The sequence below is a fragment of the Dunckerocampus dactyliophorus genome, chromosome 12 (assembly GCF_027744805.1).
Source record: "Dunckerocampus dactyliophorus isolate RoL2022-P2 chromosome 12, RoL_Ddac_1.1, whole genome shotgun sequence".
Lineage (NCBI taxonomy): Eukaryota > Metazoa > Chordata > Actinopteri > Syngnathiformes > Syngnathidae > Dunckerocampus > Dunckerocampus dactyliophorus.
Genome location: NC_072830.1, coordinates 20,057,154 through 20,084,511, shown reverse-complemented (window position 1 = coordinate 20,084,511; position 27,358 = coordinate 20,057,154). Strand labels below are relative to the sequence as shown.

Genomic DNA, 27,358 nt, shown 5'->3' with positions numbered 1-27,358 from the left:
TTTCGTGTATATCCTTAATGATGGTAACAAATGCTAACTGGATGTAAAACATACTACTGTGTAGTTATTTTGACTGATATAAAATACAGGTTATGTACACAACAATTGAGGAATTATTTGTAATTGTCTTTATTGTCATATTGAATTTAATTGTGAATTATTGATTGATATCAACTATTTAGAGTACCTGTAAGCTTTGAAACTGTGAATGTGAAATACTAATCATTAGTATTTAGTATAGTAGTAGATTTTATATACAGGGTGTCCCAAAAAAATGTATACACTTGCAGCAGTCTGTCACGCCAAGTATTAGAAAATACTTTGACGATGAGGAGTTTTATTTTCAGCAAGATGGGACACCCCCACACTACCATCGTGACGTTAGATCCTTACTTGACGAGATCTTGCCAGACAGGTGGATTGGATGGAGGGGTTTCATTGAATACCCTGTGTGTTCACCAGACCTCACACCACTAGACTTTTTTTATGGGGACACCTAAAAGACAAAATCTACGCTGTGAGATCTGCAACAGTTGCTGAATTGAGCTTAGTCACTGAACGTGAATGCACGCAAATAGCAAGGGAATTGTTTCGTGATGTGTCTGATTCCATTGAGTCACGTTGTCAGCAGTGTATGGACCAGAACGGACGTCAGTTTGAGAGCAGGCGGTGACAAAACAATCAAATGATGTTTGCAGATTCTATTACATTTTGAAAATGTAACAAATTATAATGAACACATAGTTTACAATTATTTTAAGTGTGTTTAAACTGTGTTTTCCAATTTTAAAAGGTATATATATATATATATATATATATATATATATATATATATATATATATTTAAAAATAGATAGAAAAACTCTTTGCCCTCTTATGAAACTTCTTATTATTAAGGGAGAAAAAAAATCCAAACCTACACGGCCCTGTGTGAAAAGGTGATTTGCCCCCCCCCCCCGTTGCCCCCCCGAAAGAAAGTAATTGAGATCTATCAGTCTGGAAAAGGTAAACCATTGGTGAACCACTGAAATAGGCTGTTCATCAGCTGATCAAAGGTTTAAGACCATAACTCAAAAAACCCAGAAGCCCCTCAAGGCTCTACTAAGAACTTCCTTAGTATCCAACAGTGCAAAATGCAAATTCTTGCAGTTTTACAAGTCTTACAATTTTGACCAGGAGTGTCACGAGGACATCTTCTCAAAACAGCAACATTAGGTATATTGTTGAAGACTTTCATTGTGTACGAGACAATAGCAAATATGTCATTTTAAGCAATGTTGCTATGGGCAACATAATAACATTGTGTTTCTGGTTCTTACTGAGTTTTGTCCCATTTATTTACAAGAAGCTGCTGCCTGTGTTAGCTTATGCCAGTGGTTTAAAAAAGTTCAGTGCAGCTCCCCTCAGCGATCATAATACAGTTGAGACTCCACTATTCCCTGTGAAAGTGATTCTCTGGAGCCTATTTTTTGGAGTTGGCTCATGACAGACTGTTTACTCTTTCACTGTAGGAAAAAACATCATTTCATTTTTCCATTGCCATAACTGAAGTTCGCTTAGCAGCTTTGAAAAAAATGTTTTCTGTATTTTTCTCAAGCTGCTGCACCTCCTCAGAAGTCTTCTACCGCCTCCAAAAGGAGGCTCACCTCACACTTTGAAAACCACTACTTTATACAATGGAATCAAAAAGAGACAAGTGGATTATTTGTACTTACTATTGCTGGACTTGAGATCTCTGTGGATGATAGGAACAAACGCCTGGTTGTGCAGATAGTCCATCCCTGTGGCAATCTGAACAGCCCAGTTCACCAGGACCCTCGGGGACACCTTCTTTCCAGCCAAGGCACGGTTCAGAGCTCCCCCTCTGGCATACTCCATTACCAAGCACAGGTTGGGTTCCCGTAAGCAGACCCCACGGAGCGCAATGATGTTAGGGTGCCGGAGCATCCAGAAAAGTCTGGCCTCCTGGCGTACGCTCTCTGCTGTCACACTGATATCCTCATCTGGATCCTGCCTCGCAGCCTTGACTGCAACTTCCTCCTCCTGCCACATTCCTTTGTACACCTTCCCAAATCCACCAGCTCCGATAACCTCCTCCAGGAGCAGTTCAGAGAAGTCTATCTCCAGCGGGCATTCACCCACACCCACCCCACCAGCCACCAGTCCATCTACAGTAAGCTGCTGGTAGTTGGCGGCGTCCCCCTTTGTCACATAGTTGCTGGGAAAGATACCCACCTTGTCCTGGATCTTGCCTGTCCACCAACCCTCATCCCCGGACACTTTAGAGTCTTTAGAGAGAACTTCAAGGAGGTCCCCACGGTGCAAGGTTAGCTCCTCGTCTGCTGTAGCCTCATAATCAAACACAGCCGTCCAGTAGGGGTTGGGCACCCCACACAAGTGACCGGGGTGGGTGTCCGGGGAGCCAGATGAGTTCCAGCTACTGCCATTCTCCACCTGCATGATCGGGGCAGGGCACATCGAAGGTGGTGGAGACATGGAGGACGCCGTGGAGGGAATAAGGCAAGGAGGTGGTGGGGAGCAGCAGCCCCCACAGCTGGTGCAAGCCAGGGGGGGCGCTGAGTTGCTCACTCTGCCGTACGGATTCATGGGGGCCGGACTTTTGTCGGACACTGGTAGCCTGCCCTCTGTCAACTCAGCCTCAATATACACACTGGGCCCATGGACTGAGGTGAGGTGTCCTCGACCACCAGTAAGGGGGACTGTGGGTCAGTGTATCAAAGAACTGGGTGTACCCAGCCCCCATCTCTGCATCTTATTGTTGAAATAGTCCCAAATGTTAGTTCCACTTGCGCTGTGTGTAGGTAGTAACATGTATTCCGAAAAGGTATGCTCATTCAGGGACAATGATGACACTGCACATCCACTCTTGACTGCATCCACTGCTGTTTCTCTATGAAAGCTTTAGATTTATATATAAGAAAAGCAGGTGTCTTGTTTCCTAAGGCATAATTCATATCACAAATCATCAAACACTGACTCATAACTTCCCATGTGTCCATGTAGATGTCACAAAAAAACAATAATAGATCCTGCTGTCCTTGCAAAACTCTTGCCTGGATGAATTTCCCATAAAGCCTCCAACACTCAAAAGGTGATAAGGCAAAGGGGCTGTCATTGGACTAGGGTCTACTGCGGGGAATATGCTTAGACAACCGATAAATATGACTGGTGGAGCCGAGTGAAATCCTCTGAGGGGTCCTCATTATCCAAGGTCGACGCTCCTCCCCCGTCAGCCATCTCTACGAATATAGGCTGTTTTTTCTCTCTAAAGTGGGAAATAACATTGGATATGTGAATGGATGGATGGGTGTTCTCTACATCCCGACAGATCGGTCCAAGCTAAATCCTGCATGCATGCATGCTGCTCAAACAACCCCATTAGATAGCCTTTATAATAAGAGGGTCCCTCATTTTCAATTCAGCTCATTCAGTCCACAGCTGTAAAAGCACAAGTGTGGACACAACAAATAAAATCTGCTAGCCTGCATTGGTGACGGTGGCAGAACTGGGAGGGCTTTTTACTGTTATCCATCAGTGGAGTAGGAAGAGGGAGTATTTAAATATGCAGATACCACACATTTGATGAAAAATAACATGCATCATCCATGGGAGCGAGGGAAACATAAATATAAATAATATTTCAATACAAATTGGTGTAAGTTAGCCCACATCCAAAGGGCTGCACCGTAATAATAATATTTACTGTAACCCAACCTGCACAGTGAGCATAGCAACATCCATCGACATGTCATGGGCGTGAGCTTGCATCCGAGAGACCATCACCCACAGACGCCAAAACCTCCCTGGTCGTGCCCCTCATCCAGCTGTCCAAAAAACTCCCATTTAAGCAAGCTTTTGTCTGCAACGACGTGACACATCGAGCTGTCATACACACACCATAGACTCAGGCGGTCGGTGTCCAAACAAATACACCCGGCTGACGTGCACCTAGCTCCGCGAACAAGTGTCCGGCCTGCCGGTGATCCGCGAACCAATAAGAAAACTGTCGGAGGAACACAGGCGAGCCAAGGTTGCTTGTATATCCCATCGAGGGAGTGCAAATTCAAGCACACACCGCAGTGGAGAACGCCTCTGTAGTCTGCTGGAACGAGACACACTGAGCCGCTGCTGGCGGTGGTGGTAGTGTTTTATTGCATTCTGGGTAATGTAGTCTTTAAAGCCCTGTCATTGCCCTACATCAGTGTGGCAGCTAATAAATAATTTACATTCAACAATAACAGCGGATTACTGTTAATTTGCTCTACGACGATACTGTTTAATTAACTGTTTAAAAATCAATACGACATTACATTAGCATAGATACCATATGTAGGTCAAAGATGATCTACGTGTATCCCACATGGGCTTTTTTCAAGAAAATGGCTATTTAGAACACACACCTTGAGGGAGCACCTTGATACTTTTAGATCTTTTTAAAATTTTGTAAAAGAGGTTTAAAAAAATGTTATATATATTAAGAGACAAAGTTTTGTGTTATTAGTTAATGGTATCGTCATTTCAGCCTTTTCTCTTTACATTGTGCCATTTGCTCTTTTTTTCTATCTTTCATTCATTTATTTTCTGTCCCGCTTGTCCTCATCCGGGTCGTGGGGGTATGCTGGAACCTATCCCAGCTGACTTTGGGCGAGAGGCAGGGTACACCCTGGACTGGTCGCCAGCCAATCGTAGGGCACATATAGACATATAGGCAAACAACCCCTTTTTTCCATCTTTGCAGATTAAAGAAAATAAAATGTCACCAATGCCAATGCTACCAATACCAATGCTCAGGCCACACTTTGGAGACCCTGCCATAAAGGAATACAATTAAACAATACATTAAAAGGCAACAATAAGAACAGACTTTACTGTTAATTTGCTGTACGCTACTGTTTAATTGATAAACTTCACTAATGCAAATATTCAATGTGACACTGCAACAGCATAATTTGTAGCTTTTGGTGTTTTTGTAAATTAATATATAGTGGCCCCAGTGAGGATAAGCAACATAGAAGATGGATGGATGGGCCCAAAGGTCATCTGATCATATAGCATGCCTTTTTAAATGTCAAACTGACATTGTCGCTTATCCATTATTTTTGATAGGTGTTAATTCGAATAATTAACAATTCATATTATCACAGAGGATACAGTTCAAAGTAAAAAAATGATTTGAAAATAATATATAATATAACAATTATGACGGACACTCCTTTTGATTTTAGCTAAATACTGACCTCTAGTGTCTAAGATACAGTATGTATATCAGTACAGTATAGGGGCTTTATACGGTCCTATTAGTCCACCTCGATCTTTGAAAGTGGGGATGGTGTTTTCTCTGGCTCCGAGTTGATGCCAAAGAGCTAACCACATAACATTCTCCCTAGCCTTGTCTGAGTCATTCAGATGTTCAGTGGCTCGACTGGTTCAACTTCAGACAGCCCTGTTCGTGGGCCTGCTTGAGCACTGAAGGACCTGACGAATTGTGTCATGGTGGCTGATCCCAAGTCCAACTCCCTTGAGATCATTGACCATCTCCTTCATTATAATTCAGTGCTGATCAAATTTTTTGACTGTTTTGCCCCAAAAGCACTCCCAGACTCAGGCATACCTGCGCTAACTACTCAGACACCATTCACTCGATTTATTGCGGTATCATCAGTTACATTTCAGTTATAATCTTTATTTAATGTTTTTTCTGGATTTAATGGTGTGTATTCTGTCTCCCTGTTACAATAAGCCTACTATAACAATTGCGGACTGGTCTTGTATTTGTCATGAAGTACTTTTACAAAATCAGCATGGGGTTAAATCATTTCGCCAACGGTAAAGGCAGAACATTATCTCTAACAACCGCAAGGCGACGCTGTTGACCATATACATGCATGAACGCACCACCAGCCATCATACAGGGTAATAGATTGATTAGGCGTTTCTGCAATGCACAATTACATTTGAATGGCAAGCATTTTGCTGCATTAATGCATCAAAAACTGATTACACACAACAAATGTGACTCCATGTGAGAGGTGCAAATAATATATTGAACTGTGTCGTAAATGAGCGCGGTTAATGCACACACGCAGTGTATATTTTGCTCTCCCAGTGGATCGCTCATGTTTACAGATGGTAATTTGCTGTCCACTCCACACTCCCAGCTCATTAGTGCTGCCCCCTTGTCAGTGGGTTGAAGTGCGCATGCGCAGTGGAGGCGGGCTCAGCTTTCTACGCCGTGGTTTCGGTTGAGCATTCTTGGCAACGTCTGGCTCCGGGAACAGACACTCGAGTGTCGGTCAAACCGGAGGCTTTTCACCATGTATGGGGAGTATATTTGAAAGACATACTAGCCCGGGGAGGAAGATCGCAGCCGTTTTCATAAAGGTAGGCGCTCCTTTTGTTTTCTTAAACAGTTTTAGCTGTGATATTTTTATGCGGCGAAAAGTGACGAGCTGTATTAACGAGCAAGGCAAACACTGGAGGGGGGAAGCCGAACCTTACAACTTCAGTCAAAGCCGCTTGTAGTACCATTTAGATGTTCCACTTTTAGCGTTTCTACATTCTATTCACTCCACTTTTAACCCGGTTCTGTCACTTTGAAGGTTAACATGTCGGTTACTTTTATGAACTGCTCAATACCACACAGCCGTCCTGCTCCTTGGGGATGTTCTACGCATGCTCACTGCACAATACAGATTTCCCATTTGTAGTTTTTTAACACCTGAGTCGCACAATGGCAAAACTACAAGATCCAGACAATGGGAGCTTTGTTTTTGGGGTCAGCTAGCCGGCTAGTTAGCCCTCCTCCTTTCTGGACGAGCTTTGCATGTCGAGTAGTTGCTCTGCAACCGGAAGTTGCCTTTGGCGTGGGAACTGTTTGGGCTCTTCTTGCTCACACACGTAGTTTTTATGTGTGCTCAATGTTGACACCAATGTAACCCGATTTACCTGGACGCCTGGTGCAATATGTTTAAAATCGTGGCTTTGAAGGTGGATTGCGCACGCTGTTGCGTCTTTGGACACGTGCAGGCACATATGCTAACTAAATGCAAACGTGTATTTGGGTGCAAAAAATGTACAGTCCATATGGTAATTGATTATTTTCTTTCGAACATGCACAGCAAAGTTACACGAGAGAGCACCACATGTTTACACTTGCAGAATTCAACATGTCTAAAAAGGAGCGGGGCGAATCAGAACTTATTTAAGCCTATCCCAGCGCCATATCTCAGCAACTGATAGTTTGTTCACCTGCTGTGTTTAACATGTCCTCATGTTACCAATTTCTAATGGTTATGGTTTATTGGTTTATTTCAAATATTCTTAGCGAAGTTAGATTAAAGAACAGCACATGATTACACTTGCAAAATTCAACATGTGTGAGAAGGAGGAGGCAGAAGCATATTTGTTAATTAATCCTACCACTTTTCCCATCTTTCCCATGTTACCATTTTCTAAAAAGAGAGAGAACAGAATAAAGAATATGTAATAGTAGAGTTTATAGACAATTTATTCAGTAATGAAAATAATAAATAAGTCAAATATTAGCAGGCACCCTTGCAGGAGGCAGTAAAATACAAATACAGTGACGTGCAGTCAGGGGAGGAGGCAGGTGAGGTCGAGCCTAAAAAGTCATTCCCGAAGTAAATGTAAAGCTGTCATTGAACCTTTTGGAATATAGACATGGCTTTGCGTTCTTCTGAAAGCTAACAAGCTGATTATTTTTGCCCAGCAGTCAGAATCTTTGTAAGTGTTACTGACACGGAGAAACAGGAGTTTGAATACACTGCAATGAAGGATCTTTTTAGATTCTCCTACTCTTTTTTTTTTTTTTCCAGAAACATTTGCCTCCCAAATACTAGTTTGGCAATATTCTCTGGGAAAAAAACAGAAGGGCCGTAGCTTGAGTCCTTACCCAATCCCAAATTTGACAGTGATACCACAAAAATTGAATGTTTTAAACGTTTTTCGAAAGGTGTTCCATTTGGGGACCCCTAGTGATACTTGGTCAGCGTTTTCAATAACTCCATGCAAACAAAGGTGCATGGCTTCCTGGCATTGTATCTTGTCTTACACAGCAGTTTTATCATGATTGATTGTTGTTTAAAGACATAAACTTCAAAGGTGCGATTTGTTTGTTGTTTAACAACATAAGCTTCAAAGGTGCGACAGTTATGCATCATTGACGACCAGTCCATGTTTTGTTTTTTTTGTCAATTATGCAGCAGGTCTTCCTTGGTTTTATGACAAAAGCCAACCTGTCAACCAGCATATTGGTTGTTTTTTTTCCACAATTTCATTGGCCATTAAATGAATTAAGTCATCATTAAGATTGGATATAATTGGCCTGAGCTATGTTTGCTAAAAGAGGGGCTTTTATATTTTTGTGCACAGAGGTTCATTGGTGCTATTGTGCCACAGCCGACAGGGTAAATGTTGTCTAGTGCAGGGGTGTCCACACTTTTTCCACCGAGGACCACATACTGAAAAGTCAAAGAATCCGGGGGCCACTTTGATATTTGTATATATTTTTAAAAAAATATTTAGTAAAAAGGTTAAACAAGACATACAGTATTAACAAGATTTATGTTATTACAAAGATTTGTGTTATTATTAACAGTGTCAGTATTAAAGCTTTGTCTCTTTACCTTTAGCTGTATTTTCCACATTTTTGATGGAGTTTTATGCGTATCTGATGAAAATGCTGAAAGTTGCAGCAGCGGTCAGTGTGTATTTATGGACGTAAGGTTTGTTGTGGACTATTTACATTCACTGGACCATTGCCACCGTAACAGGACCTTATTTGTTGGACTTTAATGTGCATTTAGAATACTGTGAGGCTTCAAAGGTGAGTTTCATGTTTTGTTTGCGATTAGTCTAAGGCCCTGTCCACACGGTAATGCTCCTTGTTTTTTTGTTGTTTTTTTTTTAAACTGTCGGATCAGGAGTCACATGCACATGGGAAGGTAGAGTGGGTGAAAATGATGTAATACATAAGGCACATCTACATGTGGTGCTGTAAACAGACACGCAGACAAAGCCGCATGACACACCAAAGCAATTTAAGAAGAAAGAACCCATGTTCACAAGGTCCATCGTCTTCTGCTTCACCAGCTTGTCTACGCTTACAACGATGTGGAATTACTTCTGCGGGTTACTTTGGAGCAGGGGTGCTCACACTTTTTCAGCCTGCGAGCTGCTCAATAAGTCCCAAAGATTTACCTACTACTGTAAATCTATAAAATATATGTATTTACTATATTTATTAAAAAAAATATGAGTATGTATTCATGTATAACAGGGGTCCACGCACTTTTTCAGCATGCAAGTTACAAGTCAAAATAATATAACCTATATAAAATCTAACCAATAAACTCTGAAATTCTATTGTAAATATTAGTGATTAGTATTTCACATTAATTTTTTCAAAGTTTACAGGTAATCAAAGTAGCTGACATCAGTTATATTCGATATTGCAGTAAAGATAATTACACATAATTCCTCAATAGTTGTGTACATAACCTGAGTACTGGTAATATGTCAGTCAAAATAGCTATGTAATGTTCATTAGGAGACACAGTTCATGTATTACATCCAGTTAGCATTTGCTGTCAAACATTACCCATATACAAGAATTTAAAATGATTATGCAAATGACAATGCAGCCGAAGTCAAGGCAACATATTGAAAAGGTTTCAGCAATGGGCACATTTTCCATTTCATCATGAAATAATAGTTTAAGAAGCTGATGTGTAGAAAACACTGACTTCTGTAGTGGAGTTCATGACGCAAAGCAATGCCATCAAACAATACACTTATACAGGTGTTCATATTTGCAAACTTATTCGCTCAGACACTCTTCGACTTTCTCCATTGTTTCTTTTTCTATGGTGGACTTTTTGGTGCTTTCGCGAGAAGGAAGAACCGGAAATGGTGTACGAAGAAAAGCCGACCAGTCACAGTTCTGCGGTCCGCGTCGTGGTTGATGAGAAGTTAGAATTTTTTGGGGGGTACGCCTCAAGCTCTGCCAGAGGGTTTGGAGGGGGTGGAGCCAGCCGGCATGTCTTGCGCTGGCTACGTGGAGCTGCAGCATAATTCCGGCTTTACCCTCAGACTGAAGGTACTGAAGTGTGAAATGCATGACGTCCAGAGCAACTCCTTTTTCCATCAGACTTTTAAACAGACACACCTGCACACAGACCGTTACCTACTACATCAGCTCTAATTGCCATATTTATTTATTACAGCTGCTACTTCCGTTTGCATATACAGTATTCTATTGCACACTGCTTATTGACGCATCTTCAACCACTGCACATATACTTTTCACAAAGATTTACATAGTCCATATCTATGCACGGTTCCTGTGGTTTGTATGCATATTTTACTTCATATATATTGTTAGTTATTCATTGTTGACCGCAAAGTAAGAATTTCATTGTATGGCGAAACTTGTTTCCTTACTTGTGCATATGACAATCAATGTTATCTTATTTTATCTTGTCTAAACAGGCGAAATTACTTGAAATTAAAAAAGGTAATGACACAAATGTCCTTCGAATCTCATAAGGACATAGGATTCATAGGAGCAACGTGCAAATAATACTAATCATCACTACCGGTGGCTCTTACTCAGTCAGGTGACTCAGATCTCGCAATTAGACTGTGGATGGTAACAGGACCCGAAGCGGCTAAATGGAATTCATCTATCATGAATGTAAATGTCATAAGCCCACCTGTGCTTGTCCTTGCTATGACATGGTGGTGATGGAGTGGCGGATGACGAAGTCTTGTTTCTATTTCAAAACTGTAAAGAGACAACGTGGTTAAACAATTTCAGAAATGTAAAATTAAAAGAAAGGTTGTCAAGCTTCTAATGATTCCAATCAAGTCCACTACAGTGCCTGTAGGTACTGATATTAAGACGTATCGCATCTTAATATATTATCTTTGATTCACATGAAGGCGTCCATGCATATAGCCGTGGAAACACAAACTGGGCCATCCAAGTTTCAGCTGTAAACACGATGTGAATCACTCTCGCTAGAGATGACTCATCAGCTTTGTTCTTCTCTTCGTAAAAGCTTTTAAGCAACTCCGATGTGGTCACCCCATGACTGAGTGATAACATCTCTCAGAGGGGTACCGTGTGATAGGAAAGAAAAGGAAGACAGGTGAAGTTGTCATGCTCCCTTCTGAAGCACAACTATGTCACAAACCTGATGTTTGTTAAAAATAGACAATTCTATCCTCTGAAATGATTATATTTCATATCATAGGTAAATGAATGAATGGCTGACTGTCGGTGAGGACAAACACACACACACACACACACACTAAAGCATCCATCACTATTAAGGAGTCCTTCTCACACAGAAGGCGGACAACACCGTACGGCAGGGATGCCATCCGGAATATGTCATTGTACAAACTGACAACTACGTGCGTGCGTGTGTGTCTGTCTGAGCGTGTAGTCTCATCCTAAATTTCAGTTTAAAGAGCTCCATTGTTAAGTCTTTACCATACAATGGCACAGTTTAAATGTTCCGTATGTATGGTAGGATGGATGGATGGCCATTTTGTTAAGCTTGCTAATTAGATGCTAACAAGGAAGGATGTTTTCAAAAAAAAAAAAAAAACAAACTAAAAACATTAAGAACACAGTTGGACTCAGGCAGTGTATTGACAACACCACAAGACAAGCACGAGAATGCACGTACATTTTTTTACATTAACCGAAAAACACGCAAACCGGGGCGGACGCTAAAACGAGGTTCCACTGTATAACGCAGCTGAATCCCACAGATGTCGCCTATGTTGAGGGAGCGTTCAATAGGCATGCTGACTGTAGGAATGTTGACTCTAATGTTTATTTCTCTACCATAAGCCATTCAGAGAATTTGGCAGTACCTCCAGCCGGCCTGACACAACCACAGACCACACGTAACCACACCAGCCCAGGACCTTCACATCCTGCATCTTCACCTCCCAGATTGTCTCAGACCAGCCACCTGGACTGCTGCTGCAAAAATTGTTTTGCATAGCCAAATAATTCATGCACAAACTGTCAGAAACCATTTTAGGGAATCTCATCTGCATGATCTTCATCCTCATCGGGGTCTCGACCTGACCTCAGTTCGCCATCTTAACCGACTTGAGTGGGCAAATGCAGGATAGCATCTGGCACTTTGAAGAGCTGTTCTCTCCACGGATGAATCTCGGTTTTCACTGTACAGTGCAGATGGCAGACAGCATGTATTGAGTCGTGTGGGTGAGCGGTTTGCTGATGTCAGCGTTGTGGATTGTGTGGCCCATAGTGACGGTGGGGTTATGGTATGAGCAGGCTTATGTTATGGACAAGAAACACGTACATTTTATTGATTTAGAATGCACAGAGATGCTGTGACGAGATCCTGAGGCCCATTGTTGTGCCATTCATTCGCGACCATTGCCACATGTTGCAGCATGATAATGCACAGCCCCATGTTGCAACAAATAGGCCTTTTAGGTGCATAGAAGGTGCAGCTCATGAAAGAATGGAGCAAAAACAAAAGTGTTGCAATCATATGTTTGCTGAGCGTGTACAGACACACATACACACACACACACACTTCATCTTTAAAGATCAATATATAAGGATCCGCAGATGACTTCATGACATTGACAGCAATTCTTGCATAATTGCCTCGCTGTTGTTTTAATTTGAGCTGTGCCTAATGACTTCTGTATCAATTTTGAAATGTACAGTAAATAACAGTATGCTATAAAGTGTGCTCCATCAGTCTAGTGTGAACAAGTTACACCATTAGACAGCAGTGCCCTTGTTCACTCCAAGGTAAAATAGCATTAGGCCATTAACAGTATTGCTGTAGCCTGTCCCCCACTCTGTGTGATGTATTTGTCTCCCCTGAGGGCCCTATCCATAAGTCAGCACGCTTGGCTGTGTCAACAGGTCAGTGATTTACTTACAGAGGAGTACACCACCTTGCTTGAGACGGCCACCTCTGCAGCTATAAAACACTGGCCAAGCAGTGCAATTGATCTGTCAAGCTTTCTCAATCCATTTGCAGGTGAAAATTCGCTCAAGGTGTTGTTTTCCCATCTGTCTCCTACGCAGTGAGGGGGAGGATTCAGAGTATCACACTTGGCTATGTTAATCTCCTCAGCAGTCTGGCCATGTGCCCTTTCTACCTTACTCCTAATATTAAAAAAGGATGGCCTTTGGTCGCTCGCTGTCGATGTGAAACTAAATGGCTCCACCAGACACGACTAAATCTCTCTTCCTTTGACTTCTCTGCGCCGGTTTTGTTTGACTGGGGTAAATATAGCCTGTTGGTTCTCGCTAGAGGATAAACACAGATGTTGAGGCGGCGTTTCTTGCCACAGGTTGGCCCCGCGTCCTCCCACTGGTCAGTGGTGGCCACTGAGGGAGAGCCATCCATCCTTCCACAAAAAACTTCAAACACAAACCAGACTTTTGACTGAAATATGGGGTAAATGTGCAATGGCTGAGGACATTTTGGCTTTGACTAGCATACAACGGCTCATTTATTTACTCTTTGGGCCTTGTACGGGTGTCTATTTCGCTGCTAAATCTGTGTAAATCTGCTTAATTTGAGAAGAATGATGCTTATTGCAACAACAAGGAGGAGCATTTCTTGGGTGAGGGAGGTGCTCGTACTCATTTACTCTTTTTGTACTTGCCAATTAGGGCTGGGTGATATAGCCTAAAAATAAAGGTGTTGATTTAAAAAAAAAAAAAAAAAATTTGTGAAAAATGTGGTTTGTTTTTTTTTTTTTACACTTTTTTAAAAATTATTAAAAGAGATGCTATAAACGTCTTTTACTGTTCCTCCTCTGTGGGTTGAGTCACCATTTTACATGCCATTAATTAGGTGCTCCTCGCAAATAGTTGGGTGAAACTGTTGTGCAAGTGTCAGAAGAAGAAAACTCTTAAACAACAGCGTTAGGGAGGATGCAAGCAGCAAAGTGGTAAAATCAAAAGTGTGGACTTTTATAGTATGGATGGATGAGACAAAGCTAGATAAGGACTTTGCAGTATGTCAGAAGTGTCTCATGAAAATATGATACACGGCCGGCACGACAAACATGCACTCGAGTCATAAGAAAATAAGCAAGCCGCTCCAAATAACAGCAGCAGTGGGGAAACGTTGCTTTTAAAACGTTCAAAACACTTCTGGTAAATTACACGCTGGCCTCATGTCGTTTATCATTGGGTCTGCCTTGTTATACTGTCTACACACGTAGTACGGAACCACAACAACATTGATGATTAGCAACAGGCTAAGCCAGGGGTCTCAAACCAGTAGTTCGGGCGCTACAAATAGCTCTCCAAAGGATCAAAGAATATTTGCTTCCACTCTTAGCCATTATGCCTCTATTGAATAACAAATTACCACAAAATAGCGTAAATGCTTTGTAAATAAAGTAGGGCTGTCCCAGTAAAAGTTTTTCACTTGTAGCCTTCAATATTGGCCGATACATACAGGTACACTATATCCCTCTGATATCAGCATGAATCACACATACTTTTATTACATATGTAGTGTGGAATGTTGTAAAAAGCTTGAAAGAGTGGTGTTACGCGAGAAAAATAATCAGCAACAGTAGGTATTAGAAAAATGACCTATTTACTTTTTTATGCATCTAGTTTAACCACAATATAGTGGCGGCTAGTCATAATAGCCATGGCCCTATGATTTCCGCGTTAACAGAATCTCGGACGGAATTGCGGAATTGGCCAATATAAATGGAATCTCACGTAAATTGTTATAATGTGAATGAAATGGTGTTATTGAGAGGATAATGACTGTTTGTGTGGAGAAGTATTTCTCCGCCAGACCGCTCAATTGTAGCAGAATCTCATCACAAACACTAGTCCGCCCCCTCCCCAACAAAACATGCCAAAACAGCGGCCTGAAACACTGGTAGCAAAACTTTGAAACTCCTCTCTTATGGAGCGTGAATGGAAGCGATTGGGTTAGCTTAGTTTAGCAGAGAATGCTAGTGCGGCTGTGCACAGGCATTACAATTTCTTGAGGATTTTGTAGCAATGTGTGCAGATGTTGACATCCCATCAGAAAAGTTAGCCAAACTACATCCGTTTTTTTAAATACTGGGCAAAATTGGCCAAAGATGTGTTTCATAAGTAAATGTAATGATTTTTGCATTTAATAAACAGACATTTTATTTACTGCTCACAAAAGTGCACACTCTATGCTGGTAAAATAGATTTTAAAAAAAAAGGTTAAAAAAATTACACTGGGAAAAACGGAATTTGAGTGGGAAAAAAGGATTTCATAGGGCCTCATAAAGCGAGTTTCAAAGTGCTCAAGCGTTGGGCTCACCAAGCGTTGAAACCCAACTTTGCTCACCACCAACAGGGGCTGATCATCTTTTCTTGACTTCTTGTCATCCCGTGGGAGTCTCCTGTGTGTAACGCTGCTTCAAATGCACGATGAGTTTAGTCGTATTAAACGTCCTCGGTTCTGTGCCACCACTGGACACTTGTGCATGACAAGTGTTGCACTCAGCTGCAGCGTCTTTTTCGGACTTGTAACAAAAAATACACACGGCCGACATCACTCCTACTCCGACATCACACCTAAACACGTTAGCACACGCTGTTGTTGTGATCAGGTGGGCTCTATCCGGCCGCTGATGGACTGATGTGTTGGGGCAGAGGCTGGAATTGACTGTATCATTAGAGTCCCAATATCGGGAGATTTTAGACGTAGGCCGATATTATCCTATACTCATTTTTTTGCTGATCGGGACACCCCTAAAGTAAAGTACAATCTAAATGTCAAATGTCAGTCATATGAATAAAATACAAATAGCTCACCTCTCCTTTCTTTTTGTCAAAGTACTGTAAATTCCGGTGTATAAGCAGTTACTTTTTTCTTAAGCTTTGAACCTTAACTCTTAGAGGCAAGGAACACTCTGGACTGGTTCCCAGCCAATGGCAGGGCACATATAGAGAGACAACCATTTACACTCACGTTCACCCCTGTGGACAATTTAAAGTCTTCAGTTATAGTATATAACAGTAGCATGCATGTTTTGGGGATGTGGGAGGGAGCTGGAAAACCCATACATGCACATGGAGAACATGCAAACTCCAGCTTGAGTCAGGCTTTACCCCTGGAGCAACGGTGACAACAGGTGGTATGTGTATGTGTGTGACAGAGCTTTGTCATGTGTTGTACACTTGACACTAGGGCAGAAATGTTCTGCAAGAACGAAATCCTGCATGACAGGATAAAGAACTCAGCTCATTCGGCCTCCATCTGTTTCAAAGGAGCGAACAGGAGTGAATTAACCTCGAGTGCCCTCCCAACACACGTTCACACACAAACTTGACCATCTCACACCTGTTGAGTCAAAAAATAGGTTGAAAATGAAGTCCTTTTTGCAGTCACAGATCATGCATTTGTCATCCGCATGTTGTATGTATCATAACCAAAATATTGGCAAAAACCTCAAGATGACAGTTTCAGATCATATTTCTGTTCCTCTGCCTATATCACACATGCACAAATGCTGTATTTATGATGAAATTTGATAATGGTGTCGTGCAGGTAAAAAAAAAAAATAATAATAAAAAATAGAAGTTCTTCCTGACCACATTTTTGTTTATTGCTGCAAAGCAATAAAATGCATTTTTAATAGTACCCTCGTGAAATAGCATTAGTGTTTTATTCCTGAGGTCAAGCTGTTGGGCAGGAAGTGTGTGCATGTGTGTGTGTGCGCACGTGCGCTAGGAAGATACATAAGTGTGTGCGTCTGGTGAGATGAGTGTTGGCATATGAATCAGTGTCAAGCAGAGCAATGTCTTGAGATTGAGGAGATAACTCACGACCGGTTCACAGGATGTGAGTAAAACAGAAAAATGTCTTTGTTCTCGAGCGTGCAGCTGATATCTCACTCAAATTCCAATTTGCTGGCGTCTTTCTGCATTCGCTCAACTTACTTTCAGGGGAAGAGGCTTAACTTGCTTTCAGTCACAGATAATGTTGGAAGAAGGGTGCAATATCAAGACGGCGTTGAGATGTCAAGCTCAATGTGCATGTTTTTACTCCCATCTGGCTTTTTTTCATTCTGTCGTGACATTTGGGTCTGTTAAACAGTACACATGTATATCTGTGTGTTTGTCTGCCTCATTGTGAAACTTTTTAGGAAGTATTTCTCGTTTATTCTGTGGTGTGTGTTCTGCGTGCGTGTGTGTGTATAGAGAGGCATGCACACAAATCAGATCTTCAGTCACAACTGCTCACTGAGAAGCCATTGTCTTCATGCTAACTGTGTATAGCATGTGGTCATTCCACAAATTCTTCATTTTCTACTTTTCATTTTACTGTATCAAAGAGGGTATTTTTCCTTCCATTCCGTGTCATTTGCAGATCAGATTTGTTACTGTGATTGAGGCAATGTTTCGTCATAATTGGTGCACGCAAGGAGGTATGTCTGTACAGTATGTGGGCTTGCTGCAGTGAACGCATGGTTGGCATCAACCAGCATGGTTGGTTGCTTTTGATACCTGGGCCTTAAGTGGGGACTCAACTGACTTAATCAATCTCTTAATACCGCATCGCAATAATGCAAACCGTCGATAATATTAAAAAACACAATATATTAAGGTGTGGCATTACAGAGCCAGAGGCATGTAATGTCATGTTTCGCAGCTCTAGATCATTGTTTTTCACTGGAAGAGGCAAAATTGCTCTTTTGCTAAAGGTTGTAGACCAAGGAAAACATCAGCAGTTGATGACAAGGATTGAGAGAGCTGTAAAGAAAGACCGAAAAACAACCCTTGGTGACATCGGCAACAACTTGAAGAGGGTATGAGTGAAGGCATCACTAGGGATGTCTCGATCCGCTGTCTTTTGAAGATCGGATAATATCGGCTTCCACAACGAGATTGGGCCGATCTGGTTGCCGTATAACGTAACTCTGGGCCACACTCCCAACATACTAGGTGCAGTAATGCGCCTCAAAGCTGGTTGCCACTCGACTCCGCCACCTGCAAGAATAAGAAATCGCAACACCACCATGCAGACATGTCTTCGGGTGAAGTTAGTTTCACAATGGACATTGGATATTGGGCTTCGTAGCTACAGTGGTAGTTCCCCTTCACTGGGCCCGGACTGCTGTGTCATGGTGCAGGGAGCTCGCACGGACGGGAAGTGCAGGAAGTCAAACATCACTAAACATGTTGAAACAGTGGCAAAAAACCTTGGAAACGCCTGTTACGGAGCGTGAATGGAAGCTAGCGGGATTAGTTTAGTGTTTTACCGCTTTAACATAAGGACCATTTTACAATGCTCACTGACGATGTGCAGGCTCTGAGTGAAAAAAGACAAGAGGCACGTTTAGTCTCGCACCCAGCTCGTATCAACCGTCAACTGCCATTCTTAATACACACAACACACTTCCGGCCTTCAAAATAAGAGCACTCTTTGTCACATTTGTGTAAACAAAATAAGGGCGGAAGGAGGGATTATGTCTCACAGCTGGCCTGGGAACGCCTTGGTGTCCTCCCGGTGGAGCTGGAGGAGGTGACCGGGGACCGGGAAGTCTGGACTTCCCTACTGAGACTGCTGCCCCCGCGACACGGACCCAAATAAGCGGAGGAGAATGGAATGGAATGGAAAATAAGGGTGTCATAAAAATGTCTTACGTTAATAACGCGATTGGAATTACATCTGTGAATGAAGACTCATGGCTCAGAAGGTATAGAATGGGTTGTCCAGTTGAAATCCTGCTTCCTCCATCCCAGTCACTGCTGTTGTGTCGTTTACCCACATTTCCCCAAGGGTCACCCACACATGGATGCTTCACTGACCTAGATGCTGACCTCCTACCCGGAGCCAGTCCCCACGCACCGCATGATGGCTTCCGATGGCTTCCCACTGCTCCACAGAGGATGAGTTAATGTCTTCATAGGATGAGGCAATGCAGCAGTAGAAGGAAGAAGGAAGTGACACAACTTTGGGCGTTTCTCCACCACAACAGTACGTCGCATTACGGCGGGAGAAAACGAGACTGATAAGCTGATCACTTGAGGGAGTGAAATAGCGGTAGAGTCGGACACAAAGCACAGGTCCATTGCAGCTCATGTGATACCTTTTCTATTTACTCCCTCTCACGCTCTTTTTTTTTTTTTTTTTCTTTGTGTATTTTACCCACGACCTCTGCAGCCACACTGTGATTAGATAACTGTCTGTGTCAGATGAATAACCAGAAGAAACAACTGTTTAAGAAGCAAGACAAAAAACGTAGGGAATAGAAAACACAAAGTAAATGTGATACGATCTAGTGATAGGCGAGCTTCTCAGAGGGAGGATCGAGTGTGTAATTTGGATGGAACTACACTTGCCTATTGTGTGGGTGTCTCTAGAGGTGGTGTGTATACAGAGCCGGTTTCCTCGATGTGATGTGTGTGATTAATGAAAAGGCAAAAGGGAGAAAACCGTGGTTGTTTTGTTTGTGGCCATCCATAATATCACCTCCCTCCCAAACCCTACCTTTTTGCACTCACACAACCTTTCTGCCTTTTTCAGTCCATTCTCCCCCCTTTTGACATACTGTACATACAGGGGCGCCAAAAGTGGGCTGTTTTTAGTTCCCACGTCTGAATCTGACAGGAATGTTGGCAGCCCTATGGGAATCTTCTAGGCTGCTTTTTTTTTTGTTTCAATCCTTTTTGGATCAATCCACCTTTTCCTCAAGTTCACTCCACATTTCTACCTTTAAAGCCATATTGCAGTCCCATCAAACCATTCCTGCCTGCAAAACAAGTAGACCAGTGTTTGCCTTGCACACGTGCAGCCCAGTGTGGGTGTACATGCACACATGGCTGTGCAACCACACCCTGGACACGCTGTAAAAGTCAAACAGCCAGAGAACGAGAGAGGACCTCTGGGTGGATTTAGCTTGTTGTGACAGCACCGTGCAACTGGCCGTGGCCTGAGAGAGGGGGAGAGAGAGAGAGCGAGATGACAGCGATCCAGCGGTGCAGCTGCTCAGAAGAGACCCATCTTTTACTTGGCTGTTATTACTGGCCAAATTCCTTTTCTACAAAGATGCCTGTCTAGATGCCTGGGATAGTTTTGAAGGGCTGAGATCTTTCTCAGGGTATACAACTCCCTCTCACCTCTCTTTGTGAATGATATTGAGACCTCACAACCAACAAGCATACACCAATTAGCAGCAACAGCAGCATTAGAACCATATAGGTCGATGTTGACCTCTGGATTTTTGATGGCACCGAGCTTGTAGGACTTCACTCAGGGACATTATGCTTATTGAGCTATTGTATGCATAACTGGAGAAAATACACACCTTGCTCATGTGATCCTCGCTCAGATGAGATCAAACCTGTTTTATGGTTTCTAGCCAAAACCTGCAAAATTGAGGCTGACAAGATAGTGGTTTCATCCATCCATCCGTCAATTTTCTATGCCGCTTATCCTCATTAGGGTTGCGGGGGTACACTGGAGCCTATCCCAGCTGACTTCGGGCGACAGTCGGGGTACACCCTGGACTGGTCGCCAGCCAATCGCAGGGCACATACACACAAACAACCATTCACAGTCACATTCATACCTATGGACAATTTAGAGTCGCCAATGAACCTAACATGCATGTTTTTGGAATGTGGGAGGAAACCGGGGTACCCAGAGAAAACCCACACACGCACGGGGAGAACATGCAAACTCCACACAGAAATGCCCAACGGAGATTCAAACCCAGATCTTCCCGATCTCCTGACTGTGTGGCCAACATGCTAACCCACAGTGGTTTCAGTGCATCATAAATGGAATAGCAAACATGGCTGAAAGGAAACAGGAGGAGCTGGTGAAAAAGACTGGTGTAACAGCCACCATTTGGACTTGATTCGGATTTAAGCTGTCCCACCATCAGCAGATAACTGTACTCTTCTGAGTATGTGGGGTAACAATTTCCGCAAAGAGCGGTAATACGACCAATTTGTTTTACTACCACAAAACGAAACCTGTAGTTGACTACGAGTGATGCCATTTAGCAACATTGTTACATGCCGCCGGTCTCTGTTAAAGCCAGATACTGTGGACAAGATGTGTTCTTTGAGAACAACCTTTAAGGTCTCGTAAGTGACAAAATTAAGATTTACTTTTTAACTGAGAAAACACCGTTTTTTTTCTTTGCATCTTTTGTGTCATATAACCTTTAAATGTTTTCTTTCGTAGAAGGATCTATGCTTTATACTGTTTTTTCTTTATTTAAAGAATTCATTGCTTTAATTGAAAAAATATACACAGCACCAAATATTGCAGACTATTTTGTACAGTATATTTTTATTTGAAGTGTCTGTACGACACTTTCTTGATTTCTATTTTCTTTATTTAAGGTATCAGTGCCTAATTTGTACAGTAGTATTTACCTAATTCACAGTGTCTGTAAACATAGTTGGTTGTAGTGCCTTTGGAATGGTTTGCACTAGAGGAAAGAAAGCTAATACTTCAAGCTATAGTAGACTTTATGATAGGTAGTTGTGTAAATATAACCTTGAGCACGATACACACAAGATAACTGGGATGTTCTTGAGCCCAATTGCCTTCTTCTGACCAAAGACGGCAAAGGCCCCTATTATCTGATCTGACGTCACTAAAGATGATCCTGAATGGTTATCTTGTGCTGGCTTACAGACCTTACCACACAAGAGTTGCCAAAACAAATCCCACTGGAATGGAGTCATCAGCATAGCTCTTCTTTTTTATATTCCGACCGTCTTGGCTCATTGTGGCTCAGTCTAGGTACTACATCAGGTCTCGCGGTACCACTGTAGCCAGTCTCACTTGAGCAGCGTCCGTCATCCGCGCATGTAAACACTTTGAAACGCACATTAGTGATACGAATGGAGAGAAAATAATGACGATCGATTGTGAGGTCTGACTTTTTCGTGTTTTGTGATGCAAATGTATCACTCTTGTGAACGCATACTGTTTCGAGAAGCAAAAAGCTTTACTTTAGCGACCCCAGCAACTAGCCGGAACTACTTTCTTAAACACCAAAAACTCACCAGAACTCGGCTCACGGGATGAAGTGGGGGGAAAAGTCACTCTTGATTCGCTACACGGCTGATGGGCATGTCATACAACTTCATGTCAAAAAATCCAAACTATCCCTTTAACATTATATTATTTTCCAATAGCCCTCACTTCCAAATTGGTAAGCATTTACATATTGTTCGATGTAGTTATTTACAAAAGTATTTACAATAGTTACAAAAACACAACATACAATTATGATTAGATAATGATTAAGCTGTTAAGTGTGATCACAGGCTGGTTGTGTCTGGTCTACAGACAACAGTCAGTTCACAACAGTCATAAGATGACTGTTATAACACTATCACACTATGTGATTTCATTTTAAGATGTATACAATGCCACCAAAGAGGCCTTCCAAAAGGGACAGAAAAAGAGTGGTTAGAGAAGACAGTTGCCATTTCTTGTTTAAATATTTATCTTTAATACAGTGAAAATTAGAGGAAATGTCAGTATTTACTTTGCAAGTCAATTTTGGTTTGCGCCCCTAAATTACCTGCTTGCGCTCCTAAAATCTTAAGTTAGGGGCCACTGTGCTCCTAGTAATAAAAAAAATAAAAATTAAAAAAAAAAGTGCCTGGAGCCCTGGAAAAGGGCTCCGTAAATAATAAGTGACAAACATAATTGCTCATGACACCATATGATATTATGAGTCAATTTTCTGTGGCTGTTATCGCTTTTTGCAAGAATCACCATTGACGTGCTCAATGCTGTGCTCCTCCTGGAATCTCACTTGTACATCATTAATTTACTTGTTTATTAACATTACTCCCAGTGCTACTTTCTCAGGTCTTGTCTGGTTGCTTTGTGTCTCTTTTCTCACAATGTCAGTTTGCACAGCACTGTCTGCAGCTCTGTTTCAGCTCCATCTCAGTGGTCCCACTGTGGCCTTGTTTGCTCTGACTTGGCAAGGTCCTGCTGGCAAACGGCGCCTTGTCTCATTGGGGCTCCTGGGACTGTGCTGGAGCAGAGCCCTGCTATGGGACTCCAGTTTCATCGATGCAATATGGTACTTCTGTGTCTATCTGCTGTTTATGTCATGAGTTTGGTTGTGTTTTGTCAGTGTGGACTCTAGACACTCGTTAAGCTCACATACAATAGAAAATGGTGACCCTAACTTTAACTCAGTCCATAATAGGAAGACATAGAAGGTTTGCCACACGTGCTTGAAACTCTTGATTTGATAGTTTTCCAGACTGAAACAGTGCTTGAGTGTTGACTGGAGTACTGTAGTTTAATGACTTAAGCAGTTGGATCGCTACAGTCATTCAGTCCAAAAATTAGGACACCCCATGGGGTAACTTTATGTACTTGTGTAAGCTAACTCTTAAACTGCGTCAAACAAAAGGGTGAAAATTTGGCAAAACATGCACCCCTACTGTGTTGCCCGTGCTGTTATATTTCTGACAAATGTATCTATTATTCAATTCCAAAGTTTGAACCAATAAGTTTGCTTGATTACTCGCACAGCTCAGTGAATTCTACAAAACACCCGCTGTAACTTTAGGGTTTTGCTTTTCAGGGGTACTTGCTCACATGGTAAAGGAGGTGTGAGAGGAGCAGTAGACCTTTGTATTCCACAGGGCAAGAAAACAGCCCATGTGATTTTGGGTCACTGTGCTTTCTGTGTCTTTCTGGATTATGTTGCTTGTTTAGTGGCATGCCCTTTTCTATTCATTACAATCGCAATCAATACCCAGCATGTCCATGTTTTTTGCGGGACCTGAAAACTGTTCTTCTTGGCTGATGTTGGCAGACAGAGGGAGGAGACGTGAGGCGATTATCAGACTTGGGGTCTGCTTTAACCCACTTAGCACACCAACTCAAAGTCTCCTGCCAAAACGGTGAGATTAGTGCCTTTAATCCTCCTCCCCAAGTGAGCTGATAGGTTGTTACTTGCAGCTGCCCTTTTCTTACTCTCCGGAAATGTTGTACAGCGTATGTAACTTTTCCTCTATCTTGATGTTTTTATGCGAGTGTGGATGTCCTCATCTTCTAATGACTTGGGAGATGTGCGTGAACTGAAGGCAATTTCCTGCCCATAAACACATCAGAGAAGTCCTGCTGGTGTTTGAAGTGAGTGTCTCTGCACATTCTAGCATTCACAACTTGGCATGTTTACTTGTGCCCTTCTTTTTTTGACTGTGCACACCCCAGGGGTCTGGCTGGAGTACAACTTCAGCAAGTTCATCTTTTTAAGGCCAGTGTCACACTCCTTTGTCCCCCTAAATTATTCAGGGCTCCCTCCTTTAATAAAACACACCCACAGACCCACGTTCCTTGCATTCTTTATTTTTTTTTTCCTCTCACTTGGACGGATGAGTTGCACATGAAATTGTAGACCACACCGTATTTTCAATAAGCATGGAAGTGAAGAAGAAAGAAGGAAGAATTTGAAGGCAAGTGTTGGTGTGCCTTCCCTATAACAGAAACAACCAATACACATGGTGTCATGTTGATTTTTAAGAGGAAATCTGCAAGTAAAACAAGTGATTATCCAACTCAGTTAAAGGCAGTGGTAACTGTACAATTAGCTGGGGCAGCGTTAAAAGTACAACAAAGCTTTATGTTGCGCCATTCTTGTTTTGGCTAACGCCAATGAGAGACGTTTTTACTGAAATTTTCAGCATTTACATGGGAACGAGAGCGATATAGCTTTGTTGTGATTAGTTTTTGAATGTTGGCATTTTCAGGCTCTATAACGGCATCTTAAAGTAGAACACAAACGGTAGTCAAACTGGTTCTACCTAGGGGTGTCCTGATCCAATGTTGATATTGGTCTGATGTCAGCAAAAAACAAGTATTGGATTATATCGACCTGCACCTAAAATCTTTGATATTGGCACTCCGATACAAGCAGTCCATTCCAGACTCCGTGCCAGCACTTCTATCCAGTAGCGCCAGATTCAGCATGCAGAGCCCATGTGATCACAACAACAGCGTGTGTTAACGTGTTTAGCAGTGGCAGTATTTTTTGTGAAAGTCCAAAAAAGACATTGTAGAACTTTCCCGTGGTGGCACAGAACTAATAATACGACCAACCTCATTGCGCATTTGGAGCAGCAACACAAAAACGGCATGAGGATTTTTGTAATCCGGTAGCCTATTTTTCAGCAGTCAGTGTCAGATTGATAGATACTTTATTCATCTCCAAGAGAACAACATGGCATTCCTGTTTTGTTTTATATGGTTTATTGTATCTGTATTTCTATTTGTGGATGTATAGTATACGTGAGTGGATATGACGTGTACGCCTGTGGCGCTACGTACATTGCAGAAGTTTTACTTAGGATCACTTGGGGAGTTGCTTGGAGTTTACACACTATTTCCGGGCTGCTGGTACAGTACATATTAGCTGCACCGCTGTATAAGCCGCAGGGTTCAAAGTTTGAGAAAAAAGTAGCAGCTTACACACCTGAAATTACGTTAATGCAAACTGCTAATTAACGTGAAACGAACTTCTTTGCTGTGAAGTACATGGACTGTGTCTTTGTTCCTTGTCCTTGCCTTCTTTGTCAAGAACGAACGTTAGGGGGCGATTGTGGTCATTGAATGGCTTTCTTTGTGTGTCAAAGAAGATGAAGCTACATGTGATTAGCTGTGAAGGCATCCTTGCTAAAGCCATCGTTCCAATGGATTATACAGCTTTGTACAGCTCTTTTGTGTTGTCTGTAGTGTTTTAGTGTGTGTTTTTAAATCAGTGATCCCCAACCCCCGGGCCATTTGGTACCGGGCCGTGGGTCATTTGGTACCGGGCTGCACAGAAAGAAGAAATAATTTCCATTATTTATTTTTTTTATGTTTTATTTTGAAAAGTGGCCGGATTCTCTGTTGCATCCGTCTCACTTGACGCATGTCCATTGTGCGTGTGCTAACTTTATCTCATGCCGCACACACTACTACTGTACGTTTTTCTTTCACCTCATATTTGGTCTCATATGCTGATACTATGTGCGAATGCATAAAGGTAAGTTTTGATGACTTATTGAGTACTAATGTGCACATTTGTCTTAAGTTAATTCATGCTAGCACACTGCCTTTTTTTACCACACACGTCAAACAGCGATGTAACAATCTTTCTGGAAAAATTTGGCTGGAACTTGAACTGGTCGATGGTGGGTCGGCATTCATTTTGTGCTTTTAATTTGATGTTATTCATGTCTTAGTTTTACACAATACATAATAAATAAGATAAATTAGATGGCTATAATGTACGACCACCCCCAAATACAATGCAGTCTACTGTGGCTAAGCCTGCAGCTCAAGTCACAACATGGGGAAAAAAACAAAGCAAAATGCAAATAAATACAATCAAGTGGCAACATAAATAATTTTTTAAAACTCATAATGTTCCGTTATTATTTCATAGTGGTGAATGTGCAGGCCACGCTTTTCCACAAACCTCAGTTTCTGGGTCATGTGATTGGTGGTAGTAACTGAGATGTTAAGTGGTTGTTCAGCGGAGAGTTAACGGTTTATACCACTTATCCTTGACTCCTGTCTTGTTGTGAATCACATCTCCGCATTTGGTGACCTTCGACGTAATATGTCAACCGACAATGGTGACAGCAGCGCGGCCGTACCGGTGCCGCTCAATGCTAATGAGGTAGCTAACACCGGTGCTGTCTATGCCCGACCCTCTGGCAAAACAGCACACGCCTGTGATTTCAATACACTGAAGCCCAGTTCCGACTGCAAGGAATAACACAGGACGTGACTATTTCCACATAGTGGCCGCCCTGCACCTCCGCTTTCCCTTTCCCTATGACAAACAATTTTAGTGGTTTTGAAACTGCGACTTTTTCATACCGTGGTACCCTGACAAACTGGTATCCGGCCCATGCCTACACTAGTCATTCAAACTACATCTCTGTTTGGCAAACTGTTGGGCTCCATGTTGTTGTCAAGTATTTCCTTTCACACCCGGCTAGTCTTTTTTTTTTAACAAGAACATGCAAACAAAATAGATGCGGGTCAGGGGAGGGCGTCAGGCGTGGCAAAGACCTCTTGCCTCACTGTCTCTCAGTGGGTGGAAACTTATAATGATTTGCACCTATTGTGCATCCAAGTGTAAAGCTCCTATTCAATAGTGGGGGTATGTTGCTTGAGCAGCAACCCTGTCATTGTAGGTTTATGTCTGGACTGCCCCCCCACACCCCTTCTAATCCTAACACAGCACAGTCATGGCAGAATTGGGGTCAGCCACGCTTGCCTCCATTGCAGTCCAG

General features: G+C 42.2%; 2 protein-coding genes across 2 annotated transcripts in view; one reads left to right on the top strand and one right to left on the bottom strand.

Annotated features, from left to right (window-relative positions):
* map3k10 (mitogen-activated protein kinase kinase kinase 10) overlaps positions 1–4,154 on the bottom strand; it is a 37,614-nt gene extending 33,460 nt beyond the window's left edge. Inside the window, exons 1-2 of the mRNA XM_054795044.1 lie at positions 3,736–4,154; positions 1,716–3,286 (exon numbers count right to left, since the gene is read on the bottom strand). Of these exons, the coding sequence (XP_054651019.1) occupies positions 1,716–2,607 (892 nt within the window). The 5' untranslated portion in view covers positions 2,608–3,286; positions 3,736–4,154. The remainder of the gene's footprint in view (positions 1–1,715; positions 3,287–3,735) is intronic.
* A 2,099-nt stretch (positions 4,155–6,253) lies between these two features.
* Positions 6,254–27,358, top strand: part of sipa1l3 (signal-induced proliferation-associated 1 like 3) — a 74,324-nt gene continuing 53,219 nt past the window's right edge. Inside the window, exon 1 of the mRNA XM_054795043.1 lies at positions 6,254–6,402. The gene's annotated coding sequence lies outside the window, so the exon portion shown is untranslated. The remainder of the gene's footprint in view (positions 6,403–27,358) is intronic.